At 38.7% G+C, this 23363-nt stretch overlaps 2 protein-coding genes across 2 annotated transcripts; both read left to right on the forward strand.

The window, feature by feature from the left end:
* The first annotated feature begins 815 nt into the window (after window positions 1–815).
* LOC138440399 (protocadherin beta-4-like) lies at window positions 816–5307 on the forward strand. The gene is made up of 2 exons (XM_069589859.1): window positions 816–3336; window positions 5231–5307. The coding sequence occupies exons 1-2, from the start codon at window positions 1053–1055 to the stop codon at window positions 5296–5298; spliced, it is 2352 nt and encodes a 783-aa protein (XP_069445960.1). The 5' UTR covers window positions 816–1052; the 3' UTR covers window positions 5299–5307.
* A 9428-nt stretch (window positions 5308–14735) lies between these two features.
* On the forward strand, window positions 14736–17241 carry LOC138440400 (protocadherin beta-5-like). The gene is given in 4 exon segments (XM_069589860.1): window positions 14736–15523; window positions 15525–15744; window positions 15747–15853; window positions 15855–17241. Coding segments are annotated over 4 exon segments (2262 nt in total). The 5' UTR covers window positions 14736–14875; the 3' UTR covers window positions 17142–17241.
* The last annotated feature ends 6122 nt before the right edge of the window (window positions 17242–23363 follow it).

Here is a 23363-nt window from a genome sequence, read left to right on the forward strand (position 1 = left end):
TCAAATCATAGCTCCCTGTCTTCTGCAAATTGAGTAGTCAAGGAATATGATATCTAGGAAACAAAGGGTCAGCGTGGTGAGAAGCAAACTCAAAAATTAGATATCTATTGAGCTAAATCATCTTAAAGCCTTTTTCTTAATAAAATTCTATGATTTTCACTTAGTCAATTTTGGCTTGTTATTATCCTGATAATAGTCACACAGAATAATTAAGTCATCATCCTCTGAGTTTCTGTTTATCTATAAAAATCCTTTCATTTTCTTTATGCATCTAAGAATCTGTTTCTAATACTATCTGACCTCCCTAATTAGTTTCATGTGGGTTCACATTATAAAAGGACTTATATTAAGGCAAGATGCCACTTTATTCAACTGTATTATCATTTGCACACTAGTGTAAAAAAATAGAACCTTTCCTTTGAAAAAGCCTCCCTGAGACCAGGTGGTACACAGCACTCTAACAAACTTTCTGCATCATCATAAATTTCTCACATATATAAACAGATATAACTATTATGGATTGTAATTTTATAAGAGTTTATCTCCCCTGGTTAGATTATGGCAAAGGGTAAATGGAGTTCTTTAAGTTCTACTGTAAAGGGTATGGGCAGATGGAGATAGTCCCTTGCTTTGTGCTCACAATTACTATAGCTCACGCAATGTAATGGAATAACCTATACATTAAGTCATTTAATGGAATAATGCTTGAAAAAGTCCTTTACACTTTTTGAAATGGCTTAATTTGGACACTTCCAAAATAGGCTGAGTTAAGAATGTTAGTTTATCGATTGGGACGCAGGGTGGCGCTGCCGGCTAAGATTGTGAATAAAGAGCCCTAGAAAGCTCACGTATTCCTTTGCTGCAAGACGGAACCACCACAAGTAAGCTCTGCCAGCATTACTGGGTTACCAACGAATCTGGGCAGCAATATTCTAAACGAATTTAAGATTACAAGTGACTCTGTGAGGATTCTATCAAGCAAGAAAATTTAACACCTCTGGTCTTTTTCTGGTTGCTGAAGGGGGACTGGATGTAAGCACCCTGGCTCCAACATGGAGACGCTAGAGAGAATTCAAAACAACAGGCAAGTGACAATCTTTATTTTGATGGTATACTTGTCTCAGGCTAACCCTGCGCCTATTCGTTATTCTGTTCTGGAAGAAACAGAGAGCGGCTCCTTTATAGCCCATTTAACCAAGGACCTGGGCCTGGGAATTGGGGAGCTGAACGCACGGTCGGCTCGGGTGGTTTGTGATGATGATAAGCAGCGCTTGCTGCTGGATCGTCAGACTGGAGATTTGCTTTTGAGGGAGAAACTAGACCGGGAAGACATATGTGGCTCCGATGAACCCTGTGTGCTGCATTTCCAAGTGTTCCTGGAAACCCCAGTGCAATTTTTTGAAGGAGAATTATTAATACAGGACATAAATGACCACTCCCCAGTATTCCCGAATAGGGAAATGCTTTTGAAAATACCGGAAAACAGCCAGCCAGGGACTGTATTTCCGTTGAAATTAGCTCAGGATTTGGATGTGGGTAGCAACGGTCTTCAAAAATACACAATCAACGCCAATTCTCATTTTCACGTTCTCACTCGAAATCATAGTGATGGCAAGAAACATCCAGATTTGGTACAGGACAAAGTGCTGGATCGAGAGGAGCAGTCAGAGTTCAGCTTAACCCTAACGGCGCTGGATGGTGGGTCTCCACCTAGGTCCGGCACCAGCATGGTGCGAATCCTGATCATGGACGTCAATGACAATGCTCCCGAGTTTGTGCACACTCCATATGAGGTGCAGGTTCTGGAAAACAGCCCCCTAAACTCCCTAATACTTACAGTTTTAGCTAGGGATGTAGATGCTGGAAACTTTGGGACTATTTCCTATAGCTTGTTCCAAGCCTCAGAGGAAATTAAACAAACTTTTTCAATAAATGAAGTCACAGGAGAAATCCGACTGACAAAGAAACTGGATTTTGAACAAATCAAATCTTACCACGTGGAAATTGAGGCTACAGATGGAGGAGGCCTTTCTGGGAAAGGCACTGTAGTCATAGAGGTGGTAGATGTGAACGACAACGCCCCTGAACTTACCATATCTTCACTCATCAGCTCCATCCCAGAAAATGCCCGGGAGACCGTGGTCTCTATTTTCCGAATTCGAGATAGAGACTCCGGAGACAACGGAAAGATGATTTGCTCTATTCCAGACAATCTGCCATTCATTTTAAGACCGACTTTCAAGAATTTCTACACCCTGGTAACCGATAGCCCTCTTGACAGAGAAAGTCAAGCCGAGTACAACATCACTATCACGGTCACTGACACGGGAACCCCAAGACTGAAAACCGAGCACAACATAACCGTGCTGGTGTCCGACGTCAACGACAACGCCCCCGCCTTCACCCAGACCTCCTACACCCTGTGGGTCCGCGAGAACAACAGCCCCGCCCTGCACATCGGCAGCGTCAGCGCCACAGACACAGACGCCGGCGCCAACGCCCAGGTCACCTACTCGCTGCTGCCGCCCCCCGACCCGCTCCTGCCCCTCGCCTCCCTCGTGTCCATCAACCCCGACAACGGCCACCTCTTCGCCCTCACGTCCCTGGACTACGAGGCCCTGCGGGCCTTCGAGTTCCGCGTGGGCGCCACCGACCGCGGCTCGCCCGCGCTCAGCAGCCAGGCGCTGGTGCGCGTGCTCGTGGCGGACGCCAACGACAACGCGCCCTTCGTGCTCTACCCGCTGCAGAACGCCTCGGCGCCCTGCACCGAGCTGGTGCCCAGGGCGGCCGAGCCGGGCTACCTGGTGACCAAGGTGGTGGCGGTGGACGGCGACGCGGGCCAGAACGCCTGGCTGTCGTACCAGCTGCTCAAGGCCACGGAGCCCGGGCTGTTCGGCGTGTGGGCGCACAACGGCGAGGTGCGCACGGCGCGGCTGCTGAGCGAGCGCGACGCGCCCAAGCAGCGGCTGGTGGTGCTGGTCAAGGACAACGGCGAGCCGCCGCTGTCGGCCAGCGTCACGCTGCACGTGCTGCTGGTGGACGGCTTCTCGCAGCCCTACCTGCCGCCGCCGGAAGCGGAAGCGGCGGCCGCGGCGCCGGCCGACCCGCTCACCGTCTACCTGGTGGTGGCCTTGGCGTCGGTGTCGTCGCTCTTCCTCTTCTCGGTGCTGGTGTTCGTGGCGGTGCGGCTGTGCAGGAGGGGCGGGCCGGGCTCGGCGGGTCGCTGCCCGGTGCCCGAGGGCCACTTCCCGGGCCACCTGGTGGACGTCAGCGGCACGGGGACCCTGTCGCAGAGCTACCAGTACGAGGGGTGTCTGACGGGAGACCATAGAACTGGTGAGTTCAAACTCTTGAAGCCGATATTCCCTAACCTCTTGGTTCAGGACACTGAGAGAGAAATCAAGGAAAGCCCCAACTGTAGAAATAGCTTTGTATTCAGTTAAATGCCGTATTTGGTGAAGTGAGCCTCTCAATTTTGTTAAGCCTAACTCACATTACAATATTTTTCTCTCAAGAGATTGTGAGTGAGTGAAGTCGCTCAGTCGTGTCCGACTCTTTGCGACCCCGTGAACTGTAGCCCACCAGGTTCCTCCGTCCATGGGATTCTCCAGGCAAGAATACTGGAGTGGGTTGCCATTTCCTTTTCCAGGGAAAAGAGATTGTACTGTTACATAAATTTGTATATATATCTCTATTCCAAACTTATGCATGTCTCTACTAAATTTTCCTTTTATAGTATTCATTGGATTTAGCATTTTTTTAGTTACAGTTGATATTATTTCTCCACATTTTACCTTCTCGGTGATTAATGTTTCCATAACTAAATTACTCAAGCTGTAAAAGAAATTCTATTAATATTTAAATCAACCTCTTTTAATGTCTTTTTAAGGAAATACTTTAAAGCTTTTGCATAATCTTGAATTTCTGTATGTTTTTGGTGCTTTTCTTTACTTATATTTGCAAGGGCAGAGTGTTAGAAATTCTTTGTAGCTACCTAGAGCTTTCCTGTTCACCATTCTACCAGGCTGTGCCCCACTAAATAGCCATGAGCATATAACTTAGCATACTGTTTCTCATAAGTTGCACCTAAACATGCACTTTATTAAAATCAATATACTACAGTTTTGACCTTATCCCATTCTGAGTACCATATATGCTAGAGATTATTCGTTTGCTACTTACCTAGCACATTGTAATTGCTTCAGGAATACTAATATTAAAATAAAAATATTCTTATTTATAAATAAGAGAAAATCTTATATAATTTGGTATCAAATTCACTTCACTAAAATAAAACTAATTCACTGCTTGATAACATACTTTAAAATCTTAGAAAACCCTAAATCCTTTAGAAGGACTCAAGAGGTAGAAGGCATCATATACTTTCCTGTCCTTCTTTTGCTCTATTAATAAAAGTTCAAATGTAAGTACAAAGTATGTGTTTTTCTTGGCTTTCATACAGTTTTTCCACATCCTTCAAAAAAGGCAGAATTTCTCTTGAGTTTTGTTGATTATGGTCTAGTCTGATTAAGTTATTTTGTAAACTTGAGCAGCTTTTATCAACAAAATTATAATTTATTTTTGATGTCCAAATGACCTTGTTTTGTCTTTCAATGTAGCTTTTGTATATTTTGCATAAATTTACTTTTTCAATTATGCTAACTTTCAATAATAAGCAGTTTTTTCCTTTAAGACAATAAGAATAGAAATAGAAATTAAGAAATAAACTTATCTGAATTATAATTGGTTTATGTTGTGTTCATTAGGCCAATTAAGATGACTTGTGATTTCTAACTAAATTTATATAGCTATAACTATAAGAACACTTACTGAACTTTTGGCACAATATGAGTAGTTAGAGTTTGCTTTATAACTTAAGTATTTATTTTTAAATCTCTAGTGTCATCCTACTGGAATTTAATTATTTCATTTTTCCCTGAATTACATTTTTAAAAATATAATAAAAAAGAAAAAAATATTCAAGTTATTATTGAAACACAGCTTTTAGCTTTCATCCAATCTGATACTTGACATTATACAGTAATAAAAATATGAACAAAATTAAACACAAATATATGACATTTAGTAGCCAGCTTTAATGAGTTCACCATTTACTGTTAGATATTTAAATGAAATAGTTTTATGTATGATGACAAGAAATATGATTGATGTTTTCAGCAATATATTTCAACATTATGAAAGTATAACTTCATGTTTTTGTGTATTCCAGGAAAGCCCAACTTGTACAATCACCCAAATGAGACTGGCCAAATAAACACTCAGAACCCACGTTTATGAATTTATATGAGTAAATTTATGAATTACTTTGTGTATTACCTTACAAATTACTGTGTGTATTCATAAAGCATATATCATTCCTTACCAGTTGGGGATCACTATCAGACTCTAGTATAGAACAGGTTAACATTTTAAAATTCAGTGATTATAAATTAATAGTAAATATAATCCAGATAATTTCCACAAAATGAATACATTATAGAAAATTGGACAATTCTTTTCTGCAAAACAAAAATAGAGAATGAAGGCCAAATAACTGGATAATACCCATTTCAATCACAGTTTCTCAAGTACTTCTATTATATTGACATTTTTTACAATTCCTTTGTCATTTTTAGGCACAGATATAGTGAGTTTAGTGCATGCTGTTTTAGGGGCAGACATTTTACTGAAGGCAATATAAGCCACATCACTTTAAAACCTTGTGTTTCTTACTGGATTTCCCTAGTGGCTCAGCAGTAAAGAACCCACCTGCCAATGCAGGAGATGAGGGTTTGATCCCTGGGTCCAGAAGATACCCTGGAAAAGGAAATGGCAACCCATTCCAGTATTCTTGCCTGAGAAATCCCATAGACAGAGGAGCCTGGTGGGGCTACAGTCCATGGGATCACAAAAGAGTGGAACACAACTTAGCAAATAAACAACATTTCTTACTATTAAAATTACAAAATATAGATTTTAAATAGTAGAATTCTGTTTCCAGATAAGATGGATTATTTAAACCTGCTTTAAATTCAGAAATTTTCAGTTTGAAGCAACAGACAGCAGATGATATATAAAGAACTAAAGGGGCTAAGATTCCTGAAAAGGAAAATCCTTGGAGCTGTGAACTGACTCCAACAGTCAATTTGCCCTAAAGAAGTTTGCAAAGTCTAAGAAAAGGCCAGGGATAGAGTAACTTCAACAGTCTTTGGCAAACTGGAGGATTCAAGCTCATGGCCAGTTTTTCCCCTCATGGTATTTGTCAAATTATGGGACATTCCAGGAAAGAAGAAGAAAATATTAAGTGGAAAATTACTGAAAAGCGGAGTGAAGTTTTAATAGTCTTAATATATGAGATTAGAATTTGTGATCTGCCATCTGAGAGACTGTGGAGAATACATTGAGTTCTGAGCTGAAAATTCTGGAGGACCCAGGTACTTATTAGGACTGGAAAGAATCTTGCCTAAGCACAGTGCCTGTTTTGAATTAAGGCAATTTGATTAGACATGTTTCTATCAATCTAAAATCCCAGTGGCACTAGTGGTAAAGAGCCCGCCTGCCAGTGCAGGAGACTTAAGAGACTCTGGTTCAGTCCCTGGGTTGGGAAGATCCCCTGGAGGAGGGTATAGCAACCCACTCCAGAATTCTTGCCTGGAGAATCCCATGGACAGAGGAGTCTGGCGGGCTACAGTCCACAGGGCCTCAAAGACTCAGATACAGCTGAAGCTACGCAGCACACACTGTCAAGCTAACAAAGGAAAAGATGGACTCTTTCTGGAAGAATATAATATCATCAGGACCCTGGAGGAGAGCTTTTTACATTAATAATCAACATTCAGTAAAAATTATAAGGCATACATACAAAAAAACTGGTTGACATGAATAAAACCTAGAGGAAAAAACAGACATATGGGTGATCTACAGATAAAATAGACACTAGAACTGACTGACAATGGTGTTAAAATAAGTATAACTAATATGTTAAAATAAGGAATATAGAAAACAGGTAAAGAGAATTTCACCACAGAATGAAATAAAATAGAAAATAATTTGAGGACTGAAAAATATAATACTGAAATTTTAAAATATTAGATTGTATAATGGCATAGTTGTTGTAAAAGATAGGATTAGTGAATGCAAGACAGGTCAATATTAAATAGCCAAACAGAACACTGAGGAATAAAATAATTAAAAATACAGATAAGAACATTTAGTTACACGTAGAACATAATGAAAAACTCCGACACATACATGATCGTAATCCTGGAAGGACTAGGAATAGGGAATAAGGAATGTGTAAAGAAAAGATGACCAATAATGATGAAAAAATTCATCCCTCAAGATGTTCAGTGAACCTAATTAGAAGAATAAAAAACTGCACATCTAGAAATATCACAGGAAGGCTGCTAAAGACTAAAGTCAAAGAGAAAATCTTAAAAGCAATCACATGAAAATGACATTGCTTTTAAAGGAAAAACAGTAAGATGGAGAGCTCTGACCATCAAGAAGCCAAAAGACAAAGGAATGATGTCTTTTGAGTCCTGAAAAAAACTAGCTACCAGACTAGAATTCTATCACCAGAAAACACATCTTGCAAAACAAAGTTCTAAAACAAACAAAAACTGCAAGAATCAATCACAGTCCCATCTGCACTAAAATAAATACTTTTAGTGGATTCATTAGGAAGAAGGAAAACAGTCCTGGAGGAATCAGATTTGCAGGAAGAAATTAACAAGAATAAGGGTAACTATAAATCGTTATTTATTGATTAATAAACAGAAATAATAGTTTCTTTAAGGATTTAAAGTATACATAAAATTTTAATTCATGATAATGGTGATGTAAAAGGCAGGTGATATAAACAGAGTTAAGGAATTCTAAGGTTCTAAACATTATCATGAGAGGAGTAAACTGAAATAATTTGTATTAGACACTTGTAGATTAAAGATGCATGTTGTAACCTTTAGAATAATCATAAGAGTAATTTTAAAATGAATTGAAGGAAAAAATAAGAAATATCTAAATTATCCAAAAGAAGAAAAAAACTTTAACAGCAAATAGAAAAAGAATTTAGATGGTGAATATAAATGGATAGATATCAAATATTACAGTAATTGCTATTGGATTAAATAATCCAGTTAAAGAACCAAAATTGTCAGAATAAGTTTAAGAAAAATTCAGCTATATGTTGTTACATACCTGTGTGTGTGTATTATCACAGGTTGAAAGTTTTAAAAATAGAAAAAGATACAAACATTAACCAAACTAATCAAGTGTAGATATACTCATATAAAGCAAAGGAGACTTTAAGGAAAGATGCATTACTACAGATAAGGAGAGATATTTCATAATGATAAATGGATAAAATATACCAAAAATATGTCAGTTATAAGACTAAATATATCCCCGTAAGAAAACTACAAAATATAAAAAGTTAAATTGAAAGAACATAAGAAATAGATAAATCCACAGTCATAGGAGAGGATGTATTAACAATTAACCACTGATAGAAGACACACAAAAACAGAATATTAAAAATCTGAACACCACAATAACCATATTTGAATAAACTGACATACATAGTACATGGGAAAGTACATGTTCTTTTTATATGCATATGGCATATATCAAAATTGTCCATATTCTAGGTCATAAAGCAATTCTCTAAAAATTTTTAAAGAAATGAAATTAAGTTTAGAAATGAAAATTTATCCAGAAATCCCCAAATGCTTCAAAAGTAAATAATATAATCCATGAGTCGAAAGAAGAAATCGCAGAAGAAATTTCCATGCATTTTGAACTGGGTAAAAATTAAGATATGATATATCAAAACAGAAATTACAGAGAAATTTTAAAACTTTAAATGAACATGTTAGATAAAAAAGGTTAAAAAACAATAACCTTTCATCTGAAGAAGTTAGAAAAAGAACAAATAAAATAAGGAAGAAATAATGCATGTATTATATATATAAACATAAATACAATGCTGATAAATATACAACCAAGAAGGGCTTCCCTGGTGGTTCAGTGGTGAAGAATCCATCTGCCAGTGCCAGAGACATAGGTTCAGTCCCTGGTCCAGGAAGATCCCACATGCCATGAGGCAACTAAGCCCATGCCACAACTACTGAGTTTGTGCTCTAGAGCCCAGGGAGCCACAACTACTGAAGCCCACAGGCCCTAGAATCTGTGCTCTTCAACAAGAGAAGTCGCCACAATGAGAAGCATGTGTACTGCAACTAGAAAGTAGTCCCCACTTGCAGCAACTAGAGAAAAGCCCATGCAGCAACAAAGACCCAGCACAGCCAAAACTAAATAAATAAAATTATTTTTAAAAGTACATAACCAAGAAGATTAACAAAACTTAAATTTGGTTCTATGTCATGATGAATGGAATTAAAGACTCTTACTAAGACTACTAATTTTAAAAAGAAAGAAAACATTGATCACAAATATCAGGGATGAAAAAAGGAACATCATTACCAATCCTACAGACATTAAAAAATTAAAAAGGATATTATGAACAACCATATGCCAATAAATTTGACAATTTATATAAAATGGAAAACATCTTTTAAATACACAATTTACTAAAACTGAAACAAGAAGAAATCTAATTAGTTCTATCTATTGAGTAAATTAAACTTGTTATTAAAAACCTTCCCACTTCAGTTCACACTAGTGAATTCTCTTAAATACTCATGGAACAACTAATACCAACTTATATAAAATCTTTTGGAAGATAGAAAAAATGGAATAGTTCCCAGATTATTTGGGTACCAGAATGACTTCAATGAATTATGACATCCAAATCTGAATAGGACATCATAAGGAAGGAAAATTAGAGACCAATCTCTATTAAAAACTCAGATGGAAAAATTCTAAACAAAATATCAACAAATAAAATTCAGAGATATATGAAAGAGAAATAATAAAGTATGAGAAAACTTACTCAGGGAATATAAATCAATTTAATATTTAAAATCTATCAATATAATTTATCACATTAATAGGTAAAGGAGAAAAATCATATGCTTACCTCAATGGATACAGAAAAAAATCACTTGATAAAATTCAACACACACAATTGTTAGCAGACTGAAAACAGAGGGGAACTTTCAGAAAGTATTTTAAAATTTACAATATACATTATACTTAATGGAAAATTATTTAAAAGTTTTCTTCAGTGATCAAGAATAAAACAAGAATGCCTGTTTATACTATTTCATTTCAATGTTTTACTGCAGGTTCTAAGCAGTGGAATAAAGCAAAGAAAAAATGCACAGTAACTTGAAGGGATGAAATAAGAGGTCTTTTTTAAAAAATGACAATGGGGCTTCCCTGGTCGCTCAGTGGTAAAGAATCCACCTGCCAATGCAGGAGACACAGTTTTGATCCCTGATCTGGGAGGATCCCACATGCCTCAGAGTAACTAAGCCTGTGTGCCACAGCTATTGAGCCTGTGCTCTACAGCCCAGGAGTAGCTCAGCTAGCCAAGCCAGACTGTCCTGGAGCCCATGCTCTGCAAGGAAAGAAGCCACCACAATGAGAAGCCCACTCTCTGCAATTAGAGAGTAACCCCTGACTGAGGCAACTAGGCAAAGACTTCGCAGCAATGAAGACCTAGAACAACCAAAACTAAATAAATAAATACGATTATTTTTTTAAATGACATGATTGTACACATTTAAAGTCATAAAGAATCTGCAGACTGTTAGGATTAGTAAATGAAGTTAGTAATGCCACTGGATATAAGGTCTACATGCAACTAATAATTGTATTCCTATATAGCAACAAAACCCAGAAAATGAAGAATTCCAAGTTATCATTTACAAGTTTCAGAAATATCAAACTTCTAGAAACAAACCTAACAATATCCATAAAATTTATACACTGAAAAATATAAAATATTATTGAGAAAAGTTACATACCTGAATAAACAGAGGGATATATAATGTTCCAATACTGGAACTGAGCGACTTCACTTTGACTTTTCACTTTCATGCACTGGAGAAGGAAATGGCAACCCACTCCAGTGGTCTTGCTTGGAGAATCCCAGGGTTGGCAGAGCCTGGTGAGCTGTCGTCTATGGGGTCGCACAGAGTCAGACACGACTGAAGTGACTTAGCAGCAGCAGCAGCAATGCTGGGAATATGTCAATTCTTCCCAGTCAGTCTATAAATGCAATAAAATCCTAAACAAAACTTTAGCATGTTTCTTTGTGAAAGGTAACAAGATGAACCTAAAGTTTATATAGAGACTTCCCTGGTAGTCCAGTGGTAAGGCACCATGCTCCCAATGCAGGGGGCCTGAGTTCAATCCCTGGCCAGAGAACTATTAATAGATCCCACATACTGCAACTAAAACTCCACATGCCACAACTAAGACCAGGCACAGCCAAATAAATAAAAATATTAAAAGATAATAAAGTTTATGAAAGTGAAAGTGAAGTCGCTCAGTCGTGTCTGACTCTTTGCCACCCCATGGACTGTAGCCTACCAGGCTCCTCTGTCCATGGGATTTTCCAGGCAATAGTACTGGAGTGGATTGCCATTTCCTTCTCCAGGGGATCTTCCTGACCCACAGATCGAACCTGGGTCTCCTGCATTGTAGACAGATGCTTAATCGTCTGAGCTTCCAGGGCAGTCAATAAAGTTTACAGGGAAATACAAAGGGACAATAATAACTAAAACAACTTTAAAGGAAAGAGTAAAACTAGAAGACTTACCAATCAGATAATAAAACCTATTATGAAGTATAGTAATTAAGAAGACAACATGGTATTGCAGGACTTCCCTGGGTGATACAGTGGATAAGACTCCCCATGCCAACTCAGGGGACGTGGGTTCAGTCCCTGGTCAGGGAAGATTCTGCATGCTGTGGAGTAACTCGACTGCCATAACTACTGACTCCATGCTCCAGAGCCCATGAGTCTCAACAACTGAAGCCCATGCACCTAGAGCCTGTGCTCTGCAACAAGAGAAGCCACTGCAATCAGAAGCCCGTGCACGGTAACAAAGAGCAGCCCCCACTCCCCCCAATAGAGAAAAGCCTGCCTGCAGTGACAAAGACCCAGTGCAACCAGAAAGTAATTGATTAAAAAAACTGGTATATCTGTATAATGAATTATTACTTAAAAAGCAATATGGTACTGCAGGATAAACAAAGAGAAAAATGGGGTAAAAATACTTGTACAGAACTATAGACCCCTGATTTATGAAAAAATGATACATCAGAAAATAATTGGGAATGCAGCTTCTTTTCAATAGATGGTGTGGTCATTTGGATATTTACATGAAAAAAAGCAATTTGACTCTAACCTGATTAACATGAAAAAAATTAATTTCAGGAGGATTACAGCTCTAAATGTGAAAAGTAAAGTAACTGATTTTTCAGAAGCACCATACAGCGATACTTTCATGACTTTGGCGCATGCAAAGATTTAAAGAAAATACAAAAAATTCAAACCATAAATAAAAAATATTGGAAAATTAGACTAAGTTAAGTTTTGTTTTTCAAAGATATCTCAAGAGAGTTAAAAATGCTAGCCATAGAATGGGAGAGAATATTTGCAATACATACTTCTAAAAAAGTACTTATACCAAGAATATGTAAGGAACTTCTAAAGATCAATCAGAAAAAGGGCAAACACCTTAAATAGAAAAACAGACAAAAGACTTAAGCAATTCACAAGGATACACCCTAATAAACATAACCATGTGAAAAATGTGCTAATTTAAGGAATCATCAGGGAACCACTAATTAAAATTACAGTGACATAAAATAAAAATAAAATTACAATATAACATCACACACTCATCAGAGTGTTTAAAATTAAAAGATAATATCAAATGTTGACAAGGATACGGAGCAACTGGAACTCTCACTCTTTGCTAGTTTTCATAAAACCAGAGTTGAAAACTATTTTGCAGTATCTATTAAAGCTGAAACAAAAAGATAAATACGTGTGCATATCTTAAGGCACAGCAGTCTAACTCCTAGGAATATTAAATATAAATGAACACACAGACACCAAAAGACAAGAATGTTTATAATAGGACTACTCAATATATACACAAACTGAAAAACCCTAAGGTCCATCTACTGGAGAATAAATTTAAAATGGTGGTACAATACAATAACAAAGCAATCAGAATAAAATAATATGTAACAGATCAATTTTACAAAGGTAAGATTGGGTGAAAGAAGGCAAGCATAACACACTCCATTTGTGTAAGTTTAAAAAAAAAAGACACAGAAACTATGATACTATGACACACATACGATACTGTAACTCAGGAGAGTGCTTACCTTTATCTAGCAGGGGAAGAATAGTGACCAGACAATAACAAGAGGGAGCTTCTATGGTTTTTGTTAACATTTCAGCTTCACTTTACATTTTGCTTATGAATGTGTTCACTTCCTGAACTTTTTTGAGTTGTACACTCATGATTATGTCCTTTCCTGATATATTTTAAAATTTTATAAAACTGTAAGATTCTAAACATCTATTATTACTTATTTCTTAATCAATTAAGGATCCAATAAGGGAAGTTTCTTCGTGTGCTTAAAATGCACTTTCTGAGGAATACCAGGGTTTTAGTTTGCTCTGAAAAGTATTCTTTCACTGGAAGTTAACCTAGCACATGTTTTTTTAAGAACATCCAATAACTAAGAACTGGAGACACAACTGGGAACAATTCTGTGACTTCAAATATATTGGCTGCATATATATGAAATGAAACAGCAAATACTATATGCAATAGTATATAATGACTCCTGGTGGTGCTGCAGACTAGAAGTATGAATGGAGAGATACGTGACTGCCCGGGAAGCCAAGAAATTAAAAGACGCTTACTCCTTGGAAGAAAAGTTATGACCAACCTAGATAGCATGTTGAAAAACAGAGATATTACTTTGCCAACAAAGGTCCGCCTAGTCAAGGCTATGATTTTTCCAGTAGTCATATATGGATGTGAGAGTTGGACTGTGAAGAAAGCTGAGTGCTGAAGAATTGATGCTTTTAAACTGTGTTGTTGGAGAATACTCGTGAGAGTCCCTTGGACTGCAAGGAGATCCAACCAGTCCATTCTAAAGGAGATCAGTCCTGGGTGTTCTTTGGAAGGAATGATGCTGAAGCTGAAACTCCAGTACTTTGGCCACCTCATGTGAAGAGTTGACTCATTGGAAAAGACTCTGATGCTGGGAGGGATTGGGGGCAGGAGAAGAAGGGGACGACAGAGGATGAGATGGCTGGATGCCATCACCGACTCGATGGACACTAGTTTGAGTGAACTCCGGGAGTTGGACAGGGAGGCCTGGCGTGCTGCAATTCATGGAGTCGCAGAGTCGGACACGACTGAGTGACTGAACTGAACTGGGAAGCCATTAAACTGGGAATCAGAACTCCCAGTGCTTTCTAAAGAAGGAAGCATTTTACATAAGACCTAGGCGTGGAGGACTCCAAAAAAGGGAATCAGCCTAATGCAAGCCAGTCAGAGAGATTTAATGCGAGCTTATTTAACCAGATCACCTGGATTGATTGTATATCAGGAGCTGAAGAAACTGCACCTTCTTGACAGAGAAGGCAGTGGCATCCCACTCCAGTACTCTTGCCTGGAAAATCCCATGGACGGAGGAGCCTGGTGGGCTGCAGTCCATGGGGTCGCGAAGAGTCGGACACGACTGAGGGACTTCACTTTCACTTTTCACTTTCATGCACTGGAGAAGGAAATGGCAACCCACTCCAGTGTTCTTGCCTGGAGAATCCCAGGGACGGAGGACGCTGGTGGGCTGCCGTCTATGGGGTCGCACAGAGTCGGACACGACTGAGGCGACTTAGCAGCAGCAGCACCTTCTTGAACCGGATTTGGAAATGCAGACCGCGCCAGCAAAAACGCTACAGAAAAGGCAAGTTCTCTTTCTTGCTATATTGTTCCTTTTGTGGGAGGCTGGCTCTGAAGAAATTAGATATTCCATGCCAGAAGAAACAGAAAGTGGGTCTTTTGTGGCCAACCTGGCAAAAGACCTGGGTCTCAGGGTGGGGGAACTAGCCACGCGGGGCACGCGAATCCATTACAAAGGAAACAAACAGCTCTTGCAGCTGGATATAACGACCGGGAATTTGCTTCTATATGAAAAACTAGACCGGGAAGTATTGTGCCGGGCAACAGATCCCTGTATACTGCATTTCCAACTATTACTGGAAAACCCGGTGCAAATTATTCAGGCTGATCTACAGCTCACAGATGTAAATGACCATTCCCCAGAGTTCCTAGAGAGAGAAACGCTTCTAAAAATCCCAGAGAGCGTCCAGACAGGGACTGTGTTTCCTTTGAAAATAGCTCAGGACTTTGACATAGGTAGCAGCACGGTTCAAAACTACACAATCAGCCCCAACTCCCATTTTCATGTTGTCACTCATCATCGTGGAGATGGCAGAAAATACCCAGAGCTGGTGCTGGACAAAGCACTGGATCGGGAGCAGCAGCCTGAGCTCAGTTTAACCCTCACCGCGCTGGATGGGGGGGTGGGGGGGGGCTCCGCCCAGATCTGGGGCCACTACAGTCCGCATCGAAGTCGTGGACATTAATGACAATGCCCCAGATTTTTTACAGTCCGTCTATGAGGTACAGATTCCAGAGAACAGACCCCTAAACTCCTTAGTTGTCGCTGTCTCTGCCCGAGATTTAGATGCAGGAACATATGGGAAAGTAGCCTATGCACTATTCCAAAGAGATGAACTTAGCCATTTGTAATAGACGAAATAACAGGAGAAATTAGTCTGAAAAGGGCTTTGGATTTCGAGGCAACTCGATTTTATAACGTGGAGATTGCAGCCAAAGATGGGGGTGGGGCTTTCGGGGAAATGCACTGTGGCTATAGAGGTGGTGGATGGGAACGACGACGCTCGCAAACGGACCATGTCGAGACTCATCAGCTCCATTCCAGAAAACTCCCCAAAGACTGTGGTGGCTGTTTTCAGTGTTTACGATCCAGATTCTGGGGACAACGGTAAAATGACTTCCTCCATTCAGAATGATTTCCCCTTTCTCTTGAAACCCACATTAAAAAACTTTTACACTCTGGTGACAGAGAGACCGCTAGACAGAGAGGAAAGAGCCGGGTACATCACCATCACAGTCACTGACACGGGAACCCCAAGACTGAAAACCGAGCACAACATAACCGTGCTGGTGTCCGACGTCAACGACAACGGCCCCGCCTTCACCCAGACCTCCTACACCCTGTGGGTCCGCGAGAACAACAGCCCCACTCTGCACATCGGCAGCGTCAGCGCCACAGACACAGACGCCGGCGCCAACGCCCAGGTCACCTACTCGCTGCTGCCGCTCCCCGACCCGCTCCTGCCCCTCGCCTCCCTCGTGTCCATCAACCCCGACAACGGCCACCTCTTCGCCCTCACGTCCCTGGACTACGAGGCCCTGCGGGCCTTCGAGTTCCGCGTGGGCGCCACCGACCGCGGCTCGCCCGCGCTCAGCAGCCAGGCGCTGGTGCGCGTGCTCGTGGCGGACGCCAACGACAACGCGCCCTTCGTGCTCTACCCGCTGCAGAACGCCTCGGCGCCCTGCACCGAGCTGGTGCCCAGGGCGGCCGAGCCGGGCTACCTGGTGACCAAGGTGGTGGCGGTGGACGGCGACGCGGGCCAGAACGCCTGGCTGTCGTACCAGCTGCTCAAGGCCACGGAGCCCGGGCTGTTCGGCGTGTGGGCGCACAACGGCGAGGTGCGCACGGCGCGGCTGCTGAGCGAGCGCGACGCGCCCAAGCAGCGGCTGGTGGTGCTGGTCAAGGACAACGGCGAGCCGCCGCTGTCGGCCAGCGTCACGCTGCACGTGCTGCTGGTGGACGGCTTCTCGCAGCCCTACCTGCCGCCGCCGGAAGCGGAAGCGGCGGCCGCGGCGCCGGCCGACCCGCTCACCGTCTACCTGGTGGTGGCCTTGGCGTCGGTGTCGTCGCTCTTCCTCTTCTCGGTGCTGGTGTTCGTGGCGGTGCGGCTGTGCAGGAGGGGCGGGGCGGGCTCGGCGGGTCGCTGCCCGGTGCCCGAGGGCCACTTCGTGGACGTCAGCGACCCACTGGTACCAGTAGGAGGTGTGATTGACCTTATGCTCGGGATTAAATGAGTTTAAACTCTTAAAGCTGATTCTGGCCAACCTCCCGTTGAATAGAGGAAAATGCCAACTTTCGGAATAGCTCTGGATTCAGTTAGGGATCTCATCATGATGCAAGGTATTTGTCATTTATCTGTAATTCCCCAGATGAAAAATTTGAGAACCTCATGGAGAAAAACCCCACATTCAGGTATATCATTGATTTCCCTTTTACAATGAACTTGTCTAATTTTGGAAAACTCCATTCGATTCTTACCGTTTTTGTTTTAGCGTGCCATTCCAAATCTTTGCATGCTGTTTTCTCTACATTCATTCTGCTTCATCACACTCTAAAAGTTTATTTGATGCTAAATAACAAAAATTTAAAATGTTTACATAATATTTGGTTTTTAAAGGAATATATGCATAGACATATGTAAGAAAGCATTATGAAAACCAACACTCTTCTGTTTATACTCCCTAGCTCTCATCCTACTGGAAAATAATTTTTAATGAATATTTTCATGGAATTATTACATACAGAAAAATGGACAAATCCTTAATACAGCTCACTGTATTTTCAGAAAATGAACATACTTGACATCAGCATCTTGAAGAAATGAAACGTTATTAACATCCCAAGTGCCACACAAATTACCCCTTAAAATCACTGCCAGTTCAAACATAACAGATGACTCAATACCCAATGCTACAGCTGTTTTGCCTGTTTTGAATTTATATAAATGAAATAGTAGAGTGTGAACTGTTTTGCATTGCATCTGGTGTCTTTAACTCAGCAATATGTTTATGACATTTATCCATAATACTGTTTTTTATTTTAGTTCTTCATTCTTGTTACTATATAGTATTCCACTGTGACTATTTCACAATTTGTAACTCATCCTACTGTATATGGATATTTGGGTTCATGTAAGGTTTGGCTGTTTAAATAATACTGTTATAAACATTCTCATACATATCCTTCAACAAACATGTATAAGCATTTCTGTTCTGTATATACCTACGGTGGAATTGCTGCTCATTGAGTAAGTGCATGTCCACTTTTAGTAGATATTTCCAAATAGTTTTTCAAAGCGGTTGTACCTGTTTACACTGACTGCTATCAGCAGCATATGGATGTACGGGTTCCTCAACATTCTTGCCAACATCTGGTATTATCTGTTTTTTATTTTATCCCTCTGGAAAGCACTTTTAAACCTTTATCTTCTAGCTTTTTAAATACTTTCTTCTCACTAAAGAATATGCTTGTAACTTTTTCATAAGCTTCAATTTCACTCTATTGTTGTTGGTAGCCTATACACTTTAACTTTCCCTCATCCATATAGTTATCTCATTATTTTCTCTGCTCAAACGAAACCTCCACTTATGATTCCAATAACAACCATTTATTATTTTCTTGTATGAAAGAAACTAATAGAATTCTTTTTTTCCTTTTGTTTCTCCGTTACACTTTCAAACCTCTCAAAAATGAGTTTTTACTTCTATATAGTCAGGATTAATGGTACTTTTTACTCTTTGACTATAGTTAAGAGTTCCTTGTATTGTTTATAGATGTTTTAAAACCTAAAAAGCAATATTAAAATTTTATTTTAATGACTATATAAATTATGAATGCTCTTCAGCTAAAGATCACCAGGAACACATTATATCAGAACAAAGTTGGGTTTACTGACTTATAATGAGGGAGACTGCACACCATGGAGAACCATTGATCAATGCACATAATAGCACCCTACCAAGGAGATAGAGGATCTGGGCTTATGTTAGGTGATTTTGGGTAGAGTTCAAGGAAATCTCCTTTCCTTTTTTTAAAATTCCATCTCTTTGCTACAGTATATACCCTCAAGTGGCTTTTTAAGAGAAGGTACACAAATACAGACTTTTTGTATCTCTGCATGTCTGAAAATGCAGTTTTCGCTTCTGCTTCACTGCATACATATATATTCAATACACTTTCTAACAATTCATGCCTTGTCATATCTGAAATTACTTCATCTCTAGTATTATTTCCTTAATAGTTGTATTCCTAACTTATTTTTTCTGAGGCTTGAGCTTGTTGGATATTGAACAATTTAAATCATTTCTCTCTGTTTCTTATATTTTTCCTGTATATCTTTGGTTTTCCCTCTATATCCTCATTTAACATCTTTCAGTCACCTTGAGTATGTTTATTAAATTTTCAATTTTAATGGAGTATTTAAATCCCTAGGTGTTTTCTTATTATCTGATGTGTCTTTTCCATAGTAGCACTTGGAATTTTCAAAGTTCATTTTATTTCCTAAATGATCTGTTTCCTGGAGTTCTCATTTCTTTTTTCTGTGTTTCTGTATAATTTTTGGTTTTCATAAGTCTGGTGAGAGATGTGTTCATATGTAAGAAAAAGAATTTGAGTATCTGGTGTGTAGCAATTGCTGTTTTGCTAGGTCTTATCAGCTTTTATGTATAAGGTAGTCTGCACCCAAGTTTCTGTCCTGAGTGGATTTTCTGACAAGGTGCTCTGCATGAGGTAGTGCAGAGCCAGGTTTATAAAATATCAGACTTTAAGGAGCATTGTGATGAATGGGCAAAGAACTCTTTTCAAGATGTGGCCCTGCAAGTGTTAGGATACAAAAATTTTATGCTGGGATTCCTATTCTTCACTAAAATATCCTAGTGTTCTCCAAAAAAATTCCTTTTTATTTCCTAAGAAATGAAACTTAATGTTTTTGAAGGAAGGTCTGGAGGAAGACTGCTGCTGCTGCTGCTAAATCTCTTCAGTCGTGTCTGACTCTGTGCAAGAGGAAGGCTAATCATTATTAAAATTATATGTTACATATATTTTTCATATTACATACTATCTATGTACTTTATGTTTTCTAAATTCTGTACACATATCTCATTTACTCATTTAAATAATGGTACAATTGGTAAGCCAAGTTTAGAGATGAACAAACCAAACAGAGTTAAAGTAACTTGCCCAAGGCTACCTAGCTAATAAATAGTGGAATCAGGATTTGACTCCAGGCAGCCTAACCCCAAAGATAGCACTTTTTTGTCTTTACTTTTTAAATTTTGAAATCTATTAAACATTCTAAAAAGTGTACACAATGTATATGTGCAATTTAAAAATAATAAAATGTTCATCATCTACTTAAGAATTAGAACAATGCCAAGACGTTGGAAATCCTTGTGTGCCTCCACCATAACATCTTCTACTTGCATTAAAATCAACCACTATCCTGAATTTTTATTAATTGTTATTCTTTGTAGTTGTACTGGAAATGCATATATTGCTAAATAATACACTGTTTGATCTTTTCTGTCTTTGCAATTTATATAAGTGAGTTGATATAGTATGGACATCTGTGGGCTTTTCTCAGTCATTATGGTATTGAACTCATCAGTGTTAAATGCAGTTCATTCAATTACACCACTCTACAGTATCCCATTATATAAATACACCCTCACCTTTAAATTCATTTTATTGTAGATTTTTGGGTTGCTCCAAGAATTTGGCTATCATAACAATACTGATATAAGCATTCTTGAATATATCTCCTCATGCACTTGGGCAAGAGTTCCTTTTGGGTACAGGCACATCTAGGAAGGTGCTACCTGGGTCATAGCAAGAACTGGAATGATATCAAACTAAGTAAAATAGACTATTAAAAGATGCCAACACTGAGATGAAAGAGATGTTGGAAATATCTGACAAAGATATTTAAATGGATGGTGAAAAACGCCTCAATAAGCAATATTAAACACGCTTGAAATAAAAGAAAAAATATTCTCAGAAAAGAAATGTAAAATTGTACAAGGAAATAAAAGATGTTAAGAACTACCAATGAAAATTTTAGAGATTGAAAACACAATTTTTGAAGAACTCAGTGGACAAGCTTAACAACAGGAAGACAAAGAGTCAATGAACTAGAAGATATAACAATAGCATTTACCCAATTTTAGCAAGAGAGAGAAAACAGACTAAAAATTTAACAGAGCCTTGAGACCTGTTGGACAGTAATAAGAGAGCTAACATTTGTGTCATTGGAACCCCAGAAGGAGAGAAGACCTTCCAAATTTGGCAAAAGATAGAGATCCAGAGATTTAGAAAGCCAAACAAATCCAAAACAAGATAAACAAAAAAATACACCGAAAAGATAGTCACATCTCTGAAAACTGAAGAGAAGGAAAAAGTCTGAAAAGCAGTGACAGATAAATGACACATTACACATAGAGCAATGACAATATGAATGAGAGTCGATTTCTCATCAGAAACCATGGAAGTCAGAAGAAAATGGCACAGTATTTTCCAAGTGATGAACAATTAACCCAGAATTCTACGTGCAGTGAAAATACCCTCCTGGAAGAAAATTTGTTGCCGTAAGGCCTACTCTTTTAAAAATGGCTAAAGGGAGCTCTCCAAACAGAAAGGAATCAATAATAAAAGGAATCTTGGAACATCAGGAAAGAAGAACAAACACAGTAAACAAAAATATGGGTAAACACCATAGATTTTCCTTCTCTTTAGAATTTAGTTTTCTAAATTGTTTGATGGTTGAATCCAAAATTATAACACTGTCTATGTTCAAAATTTCTATAGAGGAAATATTTAAGACAATTATATTATAAATGGGGAAGGGTAAAGGTATGTAATGGTACTGAAGTTTTCCACCCTTGCATATGCAAAACGACAACCAGTAAACCCTGAAGGAAATGGCAACCCACTCCAGTATTCTTGCCTGGAAAACCCCATGGACAGAGGAGCATGGTAGGCTACAGTCCATGGGGTCGCAAAAAGTCAGACACAACTGAGTGACTTCATTTCACTTCAAACCCTAACAAGTTATGTGTGGGCCAACTACTATAAAAGCTATACAAAAGCACACACTAAAACCCACTATAGATAAAGTAGAACTCTAAAACCTGTTTTTATAACCCACAGGAAGGCAGGAAAACTAAAATGGAGACAGAAAAGACACACAAATAGAAAACAACAAAAAAATAAAACTATAGACTTAAGCTTTAATATATCAATAGTTACATTAAATGTAAATGTTTTGAACACACCAATTAAAACAGATGACCAGAATGGGTTTTCAAAAATGGACCAACCATATGCTAGCTATAGGAAACTTCGCTCCAGATATTATGACACAGGCAGATTGAAAGTAAAAAGAAAAATATGCAAGGAAAATGACCAGAGAGAGAGTAGAACATTATATAATGATAAAGACAATCCTAAAAATATACATACCAAACAACAGAGATGAATAATATGTTAAGCAAAAACTGACAGAACTGAAAGGAGAAATAGATCCACAATTAAACTTGGAGATTTAAACACTCTCTCTGAACCCTATTTCAGCTCATGGAACAACTAGACAGAAAATCAACGAGAATACAGAAGAGCTCAACGAACAACCAACATATTTATAGAACACCCAGCAATTCCAGAATACACATTATTTTCAAATGCTCAGAGATCATATACAACACAGACCACATAAATAAGCCTAATATAAACAACCAATTTTTAAAACTGAAATCATACAGCATGGGTTCTCCAACTACAATGGAATCAAACTAAAAATAACAGGAAAATAAAAGGAAAATCTTCAAACACTTGGAGACTAAACAGTACACTTCTAATTAATCCATGGGTCGATGACAAAGTCACAAGGGAAAATTTTCAAATATATTGAAGTGAACTGGAAATGTAAAAACAACATATCAAAATGTATAAGATGTATTTAAAGTGGTACAGAGGGAATTTTATAGCACAAAATACATATATTAGAAAAGAGGAAAAGTCTCAATCATCTAAGCTCCTACCTCAAGCATGCAGGAAAAGAAGGGGAAAATACACCCACAGCAAGCAGGAGGTAGGAATATATATATATACATTAAAAAATAAATGAAATTCAAAATAAAAATAAAATTAGTGAGATGAGCTGTTTTTTTAATAAAATCGATAAAACTGGCAAATAGCAATGCTGGCAAAAAACTTTTTTCAATGATTTCAGTTTTCAAATGTGTTTAGCATCAAATTGTTTATATTTTCAAACTTTTCTACAGCATATATCCCATCCCATCAGTTGAAAGGTTTCCCTAAGTTATTGGCTTATATAGCATGTCTATCTTTTCCCTGAATACTGTGTTTTCCTTACATGTAACTAAATTTAGAAAGATTTCCAAGAGTTTCAATTCATCCTTGAAGCTTAGTCTTTATCTTTCATTTTTAATAAAGTTGAAGAC

This window comes from Ovis canadensis, chromosome 5 (genome assembly GCF_042477335.2).
Source record: "Ovis canadensis isolate MfBH-ARS-UI-01 breed Bighorn chromosome 5, ARS-UI_OviCan_v2, whole genome shotgun sequence".
Classification (NCBI taxonomy): Eukaryota; Metazoa; Chordata; class Mammalia; order Artiodactyla; family Bovidae; genus Ovis; species Ovis canadensis.

Bases quoted from the DNA above. Each gene is read 5' to 3' on its own strand.
- LOC138440399 (XM_069589859.1), top strand. From the start codon at position 1,053: ATGGAGACGCTAGAGAGAATTCAAAACAACAGGCAAGTGACAATCTTT. The intron at 3,337-5,230 runs GTGAGTTCAAAC...TGTGTATTCCAG, and splicing joins GACGGGAGACCATAGAACTG to GAAAGCCCAACTTGTACAAT.